An 11877-nucleotide genomic window follows, 5' to 3' on the forward strand; every position below is an offset into this window, starting at 1 on the left:
TTTTTAACGAGACATCTTGGCATTTCCAGCCCCGATTGTGGCACCAAAAACCACGTTTTTTAGTGAGACATGGGGGCATTTTTAATTTTGATTGTGGCACCAAAACTGGGTGTTTTTTGGCAAAAAATCAGTGCATTTCCAGCACTAGTTGTGATGACAAAATTAGATATTTTAAGCCAAAACATGATCTTTTCCTAACCATAACCAAGTGGTTAAATATAACCACGAGTTAACCACCTCATTGTTGAAACATAAAGAAAAGTGAAGTTTCAACCTATCCACTACATACTAAACGTACAAATGTTACGTACCAGTGGTTTGCAGAAACACACAATGCTAACATTTATTCTACCAACTACGTTTTTTGGACTCAAGTATAACATAGATAACTATACTGCGGCACACACTTGTGCAGCAGCTTTTGGCTCAGATGTCCTGTGTCTTTTGTTTCGTGTTCTTTGTTGGAATGCATCACTTGAGTGTCACAACTAATTTTGTTGTATTCCTATGCAATGACAATACAGGCCTTCTAGTTTTAGTTGTAGTTCTAGCTGTAGGTGTGCATTTTGCAATGCAAAGTCATGCAAAGAGAGATGAAATGTTTCTGTGTGTCCAACCGTCACATGCAAAGCTATCTGGAGACAAAATTCAAATTACATCAACGTTTTACAGAAGCAATCCAGTGTCAGTGCTAACACAGCTGATGCTAAAAAAGGGCATCAGTGCAACATACTATAGAACCTCTTTAAAGGAACATTATATATAAACTGTGTCTGGACGGATCTGACTCCTCAAAATAACGGGGAAAAGTCCAGGCTAGATAGGTGTGTAGTGTTCTCATCTCTATGAACCACCAATGTAGTCTTAGGGAAACCACTTAGACTACAGGTCCTTTCATACGCTGGAGGGGAAAGAAAATGAATAATTAGTCAGCTGTCAGCATGTTAGCATCATTGAAATACATAAACCTCAAAAATTAAAGGCTCTGACGTACCTCCCGTTTTCGATACTTGTGTATCAAATATCCTGTGACTCCTCCAACAACGAGGATCGTCAGCAAGATGCAGAAAACCACAATTAGGATCACTCTACTCTGACTGGACAGCCCACCTGACAGGAGCAAACAACAAGAGATGATAAGAGCTGATGTTAGAAAACAACACACACACAACATGAATGTGACTCAGTGTCAGGTCTGATAAACTCTAAAGCTTTAGTTATAATCCATCAGATTTCAGCCCTGAAACACAAAATGCCAAAAACGACTATCTTGTGTTGTAGATGCATTTTTTATCAGTGATCACTGCCGGTGCTAAACTTAAAGACAGATATATTAAGTTTCCTGTGACTGCTTCACAATAAAAGCCACCTCATGTTTCACCAGTTGAACTCTTTTAATGTGAAGCAGCAGCAGTTAGGAAATTAAGTATCAATGAGGTAAAATCACATTGTATAACATGCAGACATCGTTCCCTGTGAGCCAACTGTGCATGAGTACAATTTGAGTCCAGTGCAGGAATGGCGGACCCCGCCACTAACTAAGATAAAAACAGAATTTGACTGGCTATTGCTGAAAAAACCCACATCATTAGAGACATTTTGAAAATCTTATAACAAGGGTAAAGAAACTTAAAAACAACATGTTTATGCTGATAACATTAAAAAGTTGGAAATTAAAGACTTTTCTCTCCTCACACAAAGTTGTAATAATTTTCTCACTTTTAACATCTTTGTCTTCCGTTGGATCAGGCGTTTGTAGACTGATGGATTGCAGTGGTGTTTCTGTTGTCTTAGCTGACTTTGGCTCTGGAAAAACAGAAAATCCACAGTGACTTACAGCTCTACATTTAAAGGAGACGACAGTAGTTACTTATTGCTAGCAAACATATTCAAGGTTCTGATCTTGTATTATATTTGGCACTGTATAGACAAGACAAAATGTTGATGTGTTAAACTGACTTTAACTCATCTGTTGTTGCAGCTTTAATTTGGACCATAAACAACATTTCAACAGATTAACTCACCAACAACAAGATGGACAATTGAATACTGCGTTTGGCTCTTTAACTTCGGGATGAAACATTTGAATCTTCCTGCGTCTGCAAGCGTCACATTAATGATCTTGAGCGATATGTTGCCTTGTCTCAGGCCATCTGCGAACAGCGCTGTCCTGTCCATGTACGAGGAGATCTTCATGTCCGGGACCTCGCGGGTGTCGCGGTACAGATGCACATACTCGACCCGGCTCAGTCGATCGTTGGGGTCAGGCTGGAGGTCGGGCCTCGACCACTCAACCGTCAGTCGTGCCACGTTGACGGGAGGCTCCACGTGACATGGTAGGATGATGTCATCCCCTGGAGCAACCACGACTGGTTGAGATGGACCAATCACCTTCGACTGACCTGAGAAACAGAGGATACATTTAAAACCTTTTGGAATCTGCTTTGTTGTATGTTGATTAGAGTACCTTGTAGATTTATCTCCACTATTACTTCCAAGTAATTCCAAAACTTTCTATAAATCCATACCCAGCTTCCAGAGACAATAACTTTACAACAGCAGTGCCACAAAGCAACAAATACACGCTTTGTTTGGAACACCACTTTTAACAAGTATTTCCATTCCTGATGAAGTAGGGGCGGATGTTTCCAGTCGCCTCTCTGTCAGCTCTGCTAATTTTGTGCTAAATTAAGGCTCTTGTGACTCTGTGGTGATTTTTGTTGTTGTCATTGGGCGGTGGTGGCGTGTGACTGCGAGTCACTCATCGGGATGAGGAAATCCACTCACCAAACATGGAGGAAAGATGGAGGACAAAGGGACACGGAGCTGAAATAGCATCCTGCTAGCTATCGCACAGGCATTAGAGATAAACTGGATGACCTCCATGCTGCATCAGTTTTTCAACAGGATATCAGGAACTGTAATATCCTTTGATTCAACAAAATTTCCTGGACAGCGCCATTCAACCAGGTCACTGTTTTTCTATTTGGCGATCTGACAGCAGAGGACTCTGGCAAAAGAAGGAGGGGACATGTGCTTTACGCTGAGTAAGGACTGGTGTGATGGTGGGAGTGTGAGGTGCTGTCCAGTTCCTGCACCTTATTAGAGGCGACTGCAGTGCGGTGCTGCCCATGTTTGGCAACCATACAACAGTCTAGCCATCTGTCTAGGTCCATGTATGGACAGTGTATCAAATGTTGATGAAGAGTAGTGAATGATGAAGGAGATCATAGTTCAGATCATAGTCAGAATGACTAAGCAGTTAACCACATCTGCTGAAAATGTTTTGATTTTGCAAGAAAAATGAGAAGTGTACTGAAGAAAACAAGTAGAAGTATGATATCAGCTGTCGCACTTTAAACAATCATTTGTATTAGTGTGTATGTAGTGTCCTCATGGTGACTGTTTCCTAGCACTTATCGAAAGAGGATGTTTGATATGATAATCGAGGTGTCATTCTGTGTGTTGATATCATTCCCTAATTTGGAGATTGTCTATCAGTAACCTGTTCGTGTGTAGGTGATGTTCCAGACAAGACCTGCTCTTGACAAATCATACATGAGGGAGTGCAAGAGTTGATGTAATGGAAAGACTTGTTTGTTGAAAGCACTCTGCCATACTATAAAAATAGCACTCTCCCTTGCTAGTCAGAGACCCTTCTGTTGTACTGTTGTATGTACGCCAGAATACTCTCCCAGGCCTGCCCAATGCATCACTGCAAACTCTAACAGCGGGAAGATTTAACCCAACAGTTAAATCATTCCACAACCAGAAACCATGGATTACCAGAACCATCCAGAAACATGGACAATTCTGAAGCAGCAGCCACCGATGTAAGAAGACACAAAAAAGACTAAATTATCTGTAATCTGTCTATTGTCATTTGCTAATCCAGGGACGAGTCGCGAGGGCAGCAGGCCAAGCAAAGCACCCCAGACGTCCCTCTCCCCAGCAACACTTTCCAGCTCCTCCTGGGGAACCCCAAGGTGTCCCCAGGCCAGATGAGATATGTAATCCCTCCAGTGTGTTCTGGGTCTGCCCCGGGGCCTCCTACCAGTGGGACGTGCCCGAAACACCTCTAACAGGAGGTGCTCAGGATCCAGATCAGATGCCCGAACCACCTCAACTGACCCCTTTTGACGCAAAGGCAAAGCAGCAGCTCTACTCCGACCTCCCTCCGGATGTCCGAGCTCCTCACTCTATCTCTAAGGCTGAGCCCAGCCATCCTTCTGAGGAAACCAATTTCAGCCGCTTGCATCCACGATCTCATTCTTTCGGTCACTACCTGAAGTTCATGACCACAGGTGAGGGTTTGGGATGTAGATGGACCAGTAAATCGAAAGCTTCGCCTTTTGGCTCAGTTCTCTTGAAACTGACCTTAAACCAGATGTGTGACCCAGAACATGATGACCGGGTTAAAGACTAAACCAAAGGTAACCCACAACCCATATGATGTCATGGGTTTAAAGAGAGCGTGTGATTTTGTTCCAGACACCACAGGCTTGAACCAGCTTTAAATGGCTTTTGACAGCTGATCAGCTTAGGACACACTTTAAATCTAAAAACATAAACAATAAAGAGGAACAGAAGTTGAAACTTCTCCATCACATGCTATGTAGTGCTATATATAGGTCAAGGTAAGGTAAACTTACTGAGAGGCACTTTGAGATAGAGACAGTAGTCATGAGTACAACATAACAGACAGTATGATGTAAGCATACAGAATCCAGTATGACACACCGTCAGGGGTGAATCATGGACATGCTTGTTAAGATCAGCAATAACATACGGGACAAAGGAGGATCTGTAACACTTAGTGCTGCATTTAGGGAGGCAGAACCTCTGCCCTGATGGAAGCATCCAAAACTCAACATGGAGGGGGTGTTGAGAGTCTGAGACAACAGACCGAGCTTCAGAGGTGACCCTCTCTTCATACAGATGCTGGAGGTCATTTAAAGCAACACCAGTGATCTTACAACACAGCTTGACCACTTTTTCCAACCTGTTCTTGATTTTAAGGCTCAGATTACCAAACCAACAGATGATGTTAAAGGAAGGAACAGACTCGATAAAAGAAGAATAGAACAATTTCATGATCGTCCTTTCTACATAGAAATTCCTCACCTTCCTTAAAAGAATAGGCGTTGGTTTGACACAGGTGCACCTTGTTTATCGTCCACGGAACGCGGCTGCACGCCGACATTTTCAGAACAAAATAAAACAGGCTGCAGTGAGAGTCTCTCTCCATGGGATATTTAAAAATAAAATTGTGCATTTAGTCCTTCTCAGGCAAGCTCAGGGGTTTAGTGTTGCTGTAGCCCACAGGAACAACGCTCCATGATGCTTTCCATTTTCTCAGAGTGAGGATAAGAATATATAGAGTTCACATACCCCGGTCATAATTAATACCTATAAATACTTGAAGATCCACTCATTACTAAAAGTAAAAACCACTCTCTACTGACCAATCAGACTGCAGTGTTCACAGCTCCACCTTTTAGTACCAGATCTGTGTGCTAGGTACCCCAACCGAGGGGGGACCAAAAATGGGGACGGTACAGAACAGTTCCTTTGGTACCATCCACAAGTTTTTTTTTGTTTTTTTTTAAAGATATTTTTTGCCTTTAATGGACAGGACGGTTAAGTGTGAAAGAGGGAGAAAGAGAGGGGATGACATGCAGCAAAGGGCCACAGGCTGGACTCGAACCCAGGCCGCTGCGGCAACAGCCTTGTACATGGAGCGCCTACTCTACCACTAAGCCACCGACGCCCCCCAATCAAAAGTTTTCACAGTGGAAACAGAAAAAAAAACGTGACAAACTGAACTGAACCGCACTGCTCAGTGGAAACAGGGCCTAAGATGATGCCCAGATACTTGTACTGCTGCCACCGGCTCCCCCTTTATCCAGCAAAGAGCAGGACGACAGGGCCTCCTCTGAAAATCAATAAACATCTCACTGGTCTTAGACACATTAATGTGGAGGAAAGAGTGGCCACACCAAAAAAACAAAACAAATTCTTCCAGCACTGAGTCATGATCATATTCTGATCCATGAAGAAGGCTTACAAATACTCATCCTCATACCTAGAGACGAATCTTGATGAGTGATCACTCTGACATTCATTTGTGTATTTGAGAAAGAACACATCCCTGGGGGGATCCAGTAGAAGATAGATGGGTACTGGACTGTATGATATGCAAATGTCGAGTTTCTCTTCCAGTATCTAATGCAAACCAGCAGTGCCACAAAGTCTGCTTTGACACTGTCAGAGAGATGTTAGTTAAATTAACCGAGGTGAAGTTAGTTTGGCGTTGGATATTCAGTAGATATTCCCATATTCATTTTGGGTTCAACAGTGATTTCCACCTCCCTCTCATAGGCAGAAAACAGTGAGCAACATACAGTAGAAAGGTGTAATACCCCCAGCTGCCCACACACACCCAAACACTCACTCCTGTTTTAAAGGAATTTCAAAAAAATTAATTTGGTTTTCAGTGAAAAAAAAGTCTATTTTCTTTAATAGCTTTCACATCGCTGGACCCAGAGACCCCACATCAATGTAGAATGGTTTGTCCACGTGGGCCTTATAAGGAGAAATAAGAAAATAGACTTTTCACTGAAAACCGATGGAGTTTATTTAAAAAAAATGGTATAAAATAGAAAAAGCACTGAACCCATTAAAACGAGGTGTGCCTTATTAGCACCTTGGTGTTAAACCATATGTTTTTACTGCTGAGCTCATAGTTAAATGTGTCGTAGCCTACTGGACTACATATTATAACAGAACACACACACACACACACACATATATAGAACACACACACACACACACACACACACACATATACAGTACAGGCCAAAAGTTTGGACACACCTTCTCATTCATTGCGTTTTCTTTATTTTCATGACTATTTACATTGTAGATTCTCACTGAAGGCATCAAAACTATGAATGAACACATGTGGAGTTATGTACTTAACAAAAAAAGGTGAAATAACTGAAAACATGTTTTATATTCTAGTTTCTTCAAAATAGCCACCCTTTGCTCTGATTACTGCTTTGCACACTCTTGGCATTCTCTCCATGAGCTTCAAGAGGTAGTCACCTGAAATGGTTTCCACTTCACAGGTGTGCCTTATCAGGGTTAATTAGTGGAATTTCTTGCTTTATCAATGGGGTTGGGACCATCAGTTGTGTTGTGCAGAAGTCAGGTTAATACACAGCCGACAGCCCTATTGGACAACTGTTAAAATTCATATTATGGCAAGAACCAATCAGCTAACTAAAGAAAAACAAGTGGCCATCATTACTTTAAGAAATGAAGGTCAGTCAGTCCGGAAAATTGCAAAAACTTTAAATGTGTCCCCAAGTGGAGTCGCAAAAACCATCAAGCGCTACAACGAAACTGGCACACATGAGGACCGACCCAGGAAAGGAAGACCAAGAGTCACCTCTGCTTCTGAGGATAAGTTCATCCGAGTCACCAGCCTCAGAAATGGCAAGTTAACAGCAGCTCAGATCAGAGACCAGATGAATGCCACACAGAGTTCTAGCAGCAGACCCATCTCTAGAACAACTGTTAAGAGGAGACTGCGCGCATCAGGCCTTCATGGTCAAATAGCTGCTAGGAAACCACTGCTAAGGAGAGGCAACAAGCAGAAGAGATTTGTTTGGGCCAAGAAACACAAGGAATGGACATTAGACCAGTGGAAATCTGTGCTTTGGTCTGATGAGTCAAAATTTGAGATCTTTGGTTCCAACCGCCGTGTCTTTGTGAGACGCAGAAAAGGTGAACGGATGGATTCCACATGCCTGGTTCCCACTGTGAAGCATGGAGGAGGAGGTGTGATGGTGTGGGGGTGTTTTGCTGGTGACACTGTTGGGGATTTATTCAAAATTGAAGGCACACTGAACCAGCATGGCTACCACAGCATCCTGCAGCGACATGCCATCCCATCCGGTTTGCGTTTAGTTGGACGATCATTTATTTTTCAACAGGACAATGACCCCAAACACACCTCCAGGCTGTGTAAGGGCTATTTGACCAAGAAGGAGAGTGATGGAGTGCTGCGGCAGATGACCTGGCCTCCACAGTCACCGGACCTGAACCCAATCGAGATGGTTTGGGGTGAGCTGGACCGCAGAGTGAAGGCAAAGGGGCCAACAAGTGCTAAACACCTCTGGGAACTCCTTCAAGACTGTTGGAAAACCATTTCAGGTGACTACCTCTTGAAGCTCATGGAGAGAATGCCAAGAGTGTGCAAAGCAGTAATCAGAGCAAAGGGGTGGCTATTTTGAAGAAACTAAAATATAAAACATGTTTTCAGTTATTTCACCTTTTTTTGTTAAGTACATAACTCCACATGTGTTCATTCATAGTTTTGATGCCTTCAGTGAGAATCTACAATGTAAATAGTCATGAAAATAAAGAAAACGCATTGAATGAGAAGGTGTGTCCAAACTTTTGGCCTGTACTGTATATATATATATACATACAGAAATTTGTAATTTGTATGACATCAGTTTATCAATCAATCAATCAATCAATCAATCAATTTTATTCATAAAGCCCAATATCACAAATCACATTTTGCCTCAGAGGGCTTTACAGCATACGACATCCCTCTGTCCTCAGGACCCTTTGGTTTATTGATGTGTTGTAGACAGTATGTAGCCTACTAGAAAAGCATATGGATGATTTCCTAATCAATGATCATGATTAATTCAGCAGATCAAGTCTGATCACTGTTACAAAGAAAAACTAAACATAACTACATATGTCAGATTATAAAAGCAAAGTTCATTGTCATATGCAGCTGTTTAGATGCGTACACTCAGGAGATTAGTATAGTTAGTTAGAATAGTAGTTTGTAGTCGTTGTTATGGTAACAAAACAATGCCAACGGCGAATAGGAGAGCTTACCTTTAACAGGTGTGAATCCACACAGCAGGCAAAGGACGATGAGAGTGAGGATTATAGGCGACAGTGAAACACTGTTACTGAGCTCCTCCATGTCCATTTAAAAGTGTGTGACCGTAACTCAGACAGACTGATGACTAACTTCAATACAGCTGTGCGGGATGTTTCGTCTAGTCTCGACATATTTCCCTAATGACCTTACTGAAACTCCGCCTACAGGGGGGAATACCCGTGATAAGTCGTCATCTCGTGACATTATGATACTGTAATTAATCTATATTTATTTTTCTTGCCCTCTAACAGCGAAAATTAAATTATAAACACTGGTAATAATTATAGTTGAGCATAAACTGTTTTTTCTTCAATAAGTTGTGTGTGGTGCAGCAAACAAACTGACGTGAGGACGGTGCGAGCTACTGGAAGTTATTCAGTCCATGATCGGCACAGTTTGGGATGTGATCTTGAGTCAGGATGAGAGGTGCACTTTGTACAAGAGAAGGTTTAAGTTAAAAACACAGTGTGGTCTGGTCATGTTCCATGAGGGCTGCAGAATCGCTTCCTTTGGTTTGAGTCTCACAGATCAAGCTGACGGAAAGAGAAAAAGGGGGGGGGGGTGTCTTAAGGGCACAGTATCAACCTTTTAATTCGATATTTAATTGTTTAATATTTGTGTATTGTCTTGTTTTTAAGAGTTTAAATGACTGCAAACAAGTTATTATTTTCTTTATTTACCTACTTGGTAATTATAAGAGTCAAAAATTACATTCGCTTTTCATGAAATGATCCAAATCAGAAGGTGGATTTAATTAGTACCCTCACGTGCTTCTTCACCTTTCTCTCACATGATGATCACAAGATGTTATGACTCCTCAAAATTCTAATCTGAGTTTTGGTGATGACTCAGAAAGCTCAGCGCAAGTCCCTATAAACAACAATACAAAATATATCTTTTAAATAATAAATTTAAATAAAAGAATAAACCTTATATTATGGTAGGCCTATTTTCCAAACACAATAGTTTGAATTAATTGAATTTGTGGCTTAAACATTAAATATAAAGATTCAATATAAAGAAACATTAAATATAAAGATTCAATATAAAGAAATATTAATTATAAAGATTCAATATAAAGAAAAATTAAATATAAAGTAATATGATTTTTCTAAACTTTAATTGTTTTTATAGTAGCCCAGAACAGACAAACCAAACCAACAACCCCGGACTTTTACCCAAGGGCCTGGTGTTTGTTTCCAATGACAAAACAATGCTGTTTTTTCTAAACCCAACCATGAGCTGTTGTTGACATCTCGGCGTTGGTCACGGAATGTCAACGGCAAACGCAGAAGGATAGCATGTAATATGTAGCCATGAAAGTCTTGGGATGAGAACGTGCTGAAATGTCTTTAATTTCATATTTCATCAAAATAAAAGTCCTCTGCTTAGGGCTTAGGAAGTCATACTTCTGCGTCGCAACAATGCTGTCTGCACCGACATAGAGCCTACGCTGTAGCCTGACGTGCACCTCCCCAGAAATGTAACTACACATTGTGGCCACACAGACCTCTTGTCTATGTTTGTAAGCTGAAACCATTTCCCTCAGTGGAAACAAAACTTTTATTTACTTTAATTTCACAGATAAGAAACAATAAATTGTGAAGACAATAAAGCCTCCACAAAAATAGCATTTTAAGTTGTGTGTGTGATTTATCCTGTCTTCATATGAGCAGAGGAAATCTGTGCCAGTTGCTAGGTTAATTTATACAATGTAAAATGCCATAGGCTTGTGCTAATAACGTTAGCATGTTGTATTTGTTTGGAAAACGTGTTTAGTATAAGACAGTTGTTTTGTCAGTGAACCTGTTGAGTTGTAATGGAGCCAAATTATGTGACATTACCTTTTTTCAATGTTGCTGTTGTCCCTGGCTTCATATGAGAAGAGGAAAAGTCTGATAGCCACTAGGCTAATTTATACAATGTAAAATGCCATAGGCTTGTACTAATAACATTAGCATGTTATATTTGTGGGGAAAATGTGTCCAGATAAAGTTAAAGTTTAAGATAAAGTTTGTCTGTGAATGCTGCGAGTTATAGTGAAGCTGATTTGTGTACTTGTGTTTGAAGCTGTCTCTATTAAGCCATGTTTAATGAATTCAAATAAACACAAGAAGTTTGTGCTCTAGAGAAAGGATCAGCACTCAGTGAATAACCTCCTAAGCCCTATGATAAGCTGTTATGGCAAGGCTTAACTATACAGACCAGTGAGCAGTGATAACTAACATGTCTTTGGGGTCATCGGGTGGGAACCTCCTTTCACCAGTGTTTCGTCTAGTTGGTCCCACGACACCTCCAGGAGGCTAGACAGTGATCTCTGGCATCCCAGAGACACTCCCTTAATGCCAGCTCTCACTGCTCCCCTACCAACCCAATAACCTCCTTTACCTTACTTACACATGGCTTTCTCAGCCCAAACAGCACTGCCACCTTCAACCAAACCAGGCTCCGTACATGCGAGCTCCAGGTAGAAGCAATGCTGATACTACATTTCCTAGCACATTCACCATACTCTATTTCACATGCTACATAGCATAACTACAATATAAGCTAAAGTTAAAGGAGATAAATAAACTTACAGGATCAGCAAACACACTCACCTTGCCGCATGGCCTCAAACAAAAGGGATTCAAATAGACCACACCCACACTTAAATAACCTTCCTCTTCCTGGACTTCCCCCTGACAGGAAGTGGATCTCTCCACCTGATCTCAAGGAGTTATGTACCCTGCTTAGTAGTTCCCCCTGCTGGCCCCCAGCTGACATTATTTCTACACTTCCAGATCCATTGGCTACACCTAATTGCTTCATCTGACATTTCCTTCACTGTCTTCCTCAAACTCTGTCCCCGCACTCCAAGTTCCCCCAGGAGCGAGACAGCTGATCTTGCTATGAATCCCCTA

General features: G+C 41.4%; 1 protein-coding gene across 1 annotated transcript; it reads right to left on the reverse strand.

Annotated features, from left to right (window-relative positions):
* Window positions 1-208: 208 nt before the first annotated feature.
* LOC144458278 (myelin-oligodendrocyte glycoprotein-like) lies at window positions 209-9179 on the reverse strand. The gene is made up of 5 exons (XM_078164152.1): window positions 8926-9179; window positions 2025-2402; window positions 1720-1806; window positions 995-1110; window positions 209-901 (listed from the first exon to the last, which is right to left on the reverse strand). Exons 1-5 carry the CDS (start codon window positions 9020-9022, stop codon window positions 878-880), a joined length of 702 nt encoding a protein of 233 aa, XP_078020278.1. The 5' UTR covers window positions 9023-9179; the 3' UTR covers window positions 209-877.
* Window positions 9180-11877: the final 2698 nt, after the last annotated feature.

This window comes from Epinephelus lanceolatus, chromosome 22, assembly GCF_041903045.1.
Source record: "Epinephelus lanceolatus isolate andai-2023 chromosome 22, ASM4190304v1, whole genome shotgun sequence".
In the NCBI taxonomy this organism is placed as follows: domain Eukaryota; kingdom Metazoa; phylum Chordata; class Actinopteri; order Perciformes; family Serranidae; genus Epinephelus; species Epinephelus lanceolatus.

Bases quoted from the DNA above. Each gene is read 5' to 3' on its own strand.
- LOC144458278 (XM_078164152.1), bottom strand. From the start codon at position 9,022: ATGGACATGGAGGAGCTCAGTAACAGTGTTTCACTGTCGCCTATAATC. The intron at 1,807-2,024 runs GTGAGTTAATCT...CTGTTTTTCCAG, and splicing joins AATTGTCCATCTTGTTGTTG to AGCCAAAGTCAGCTAAGACA. The intron at 1,111-1,719 runs GTGAGAAAATTA...TGCTCCTGTCAG, and splicing joins GGAAGACAAAGATGTTAAAA to GTGGGCTGTCCAGTCAGAGT.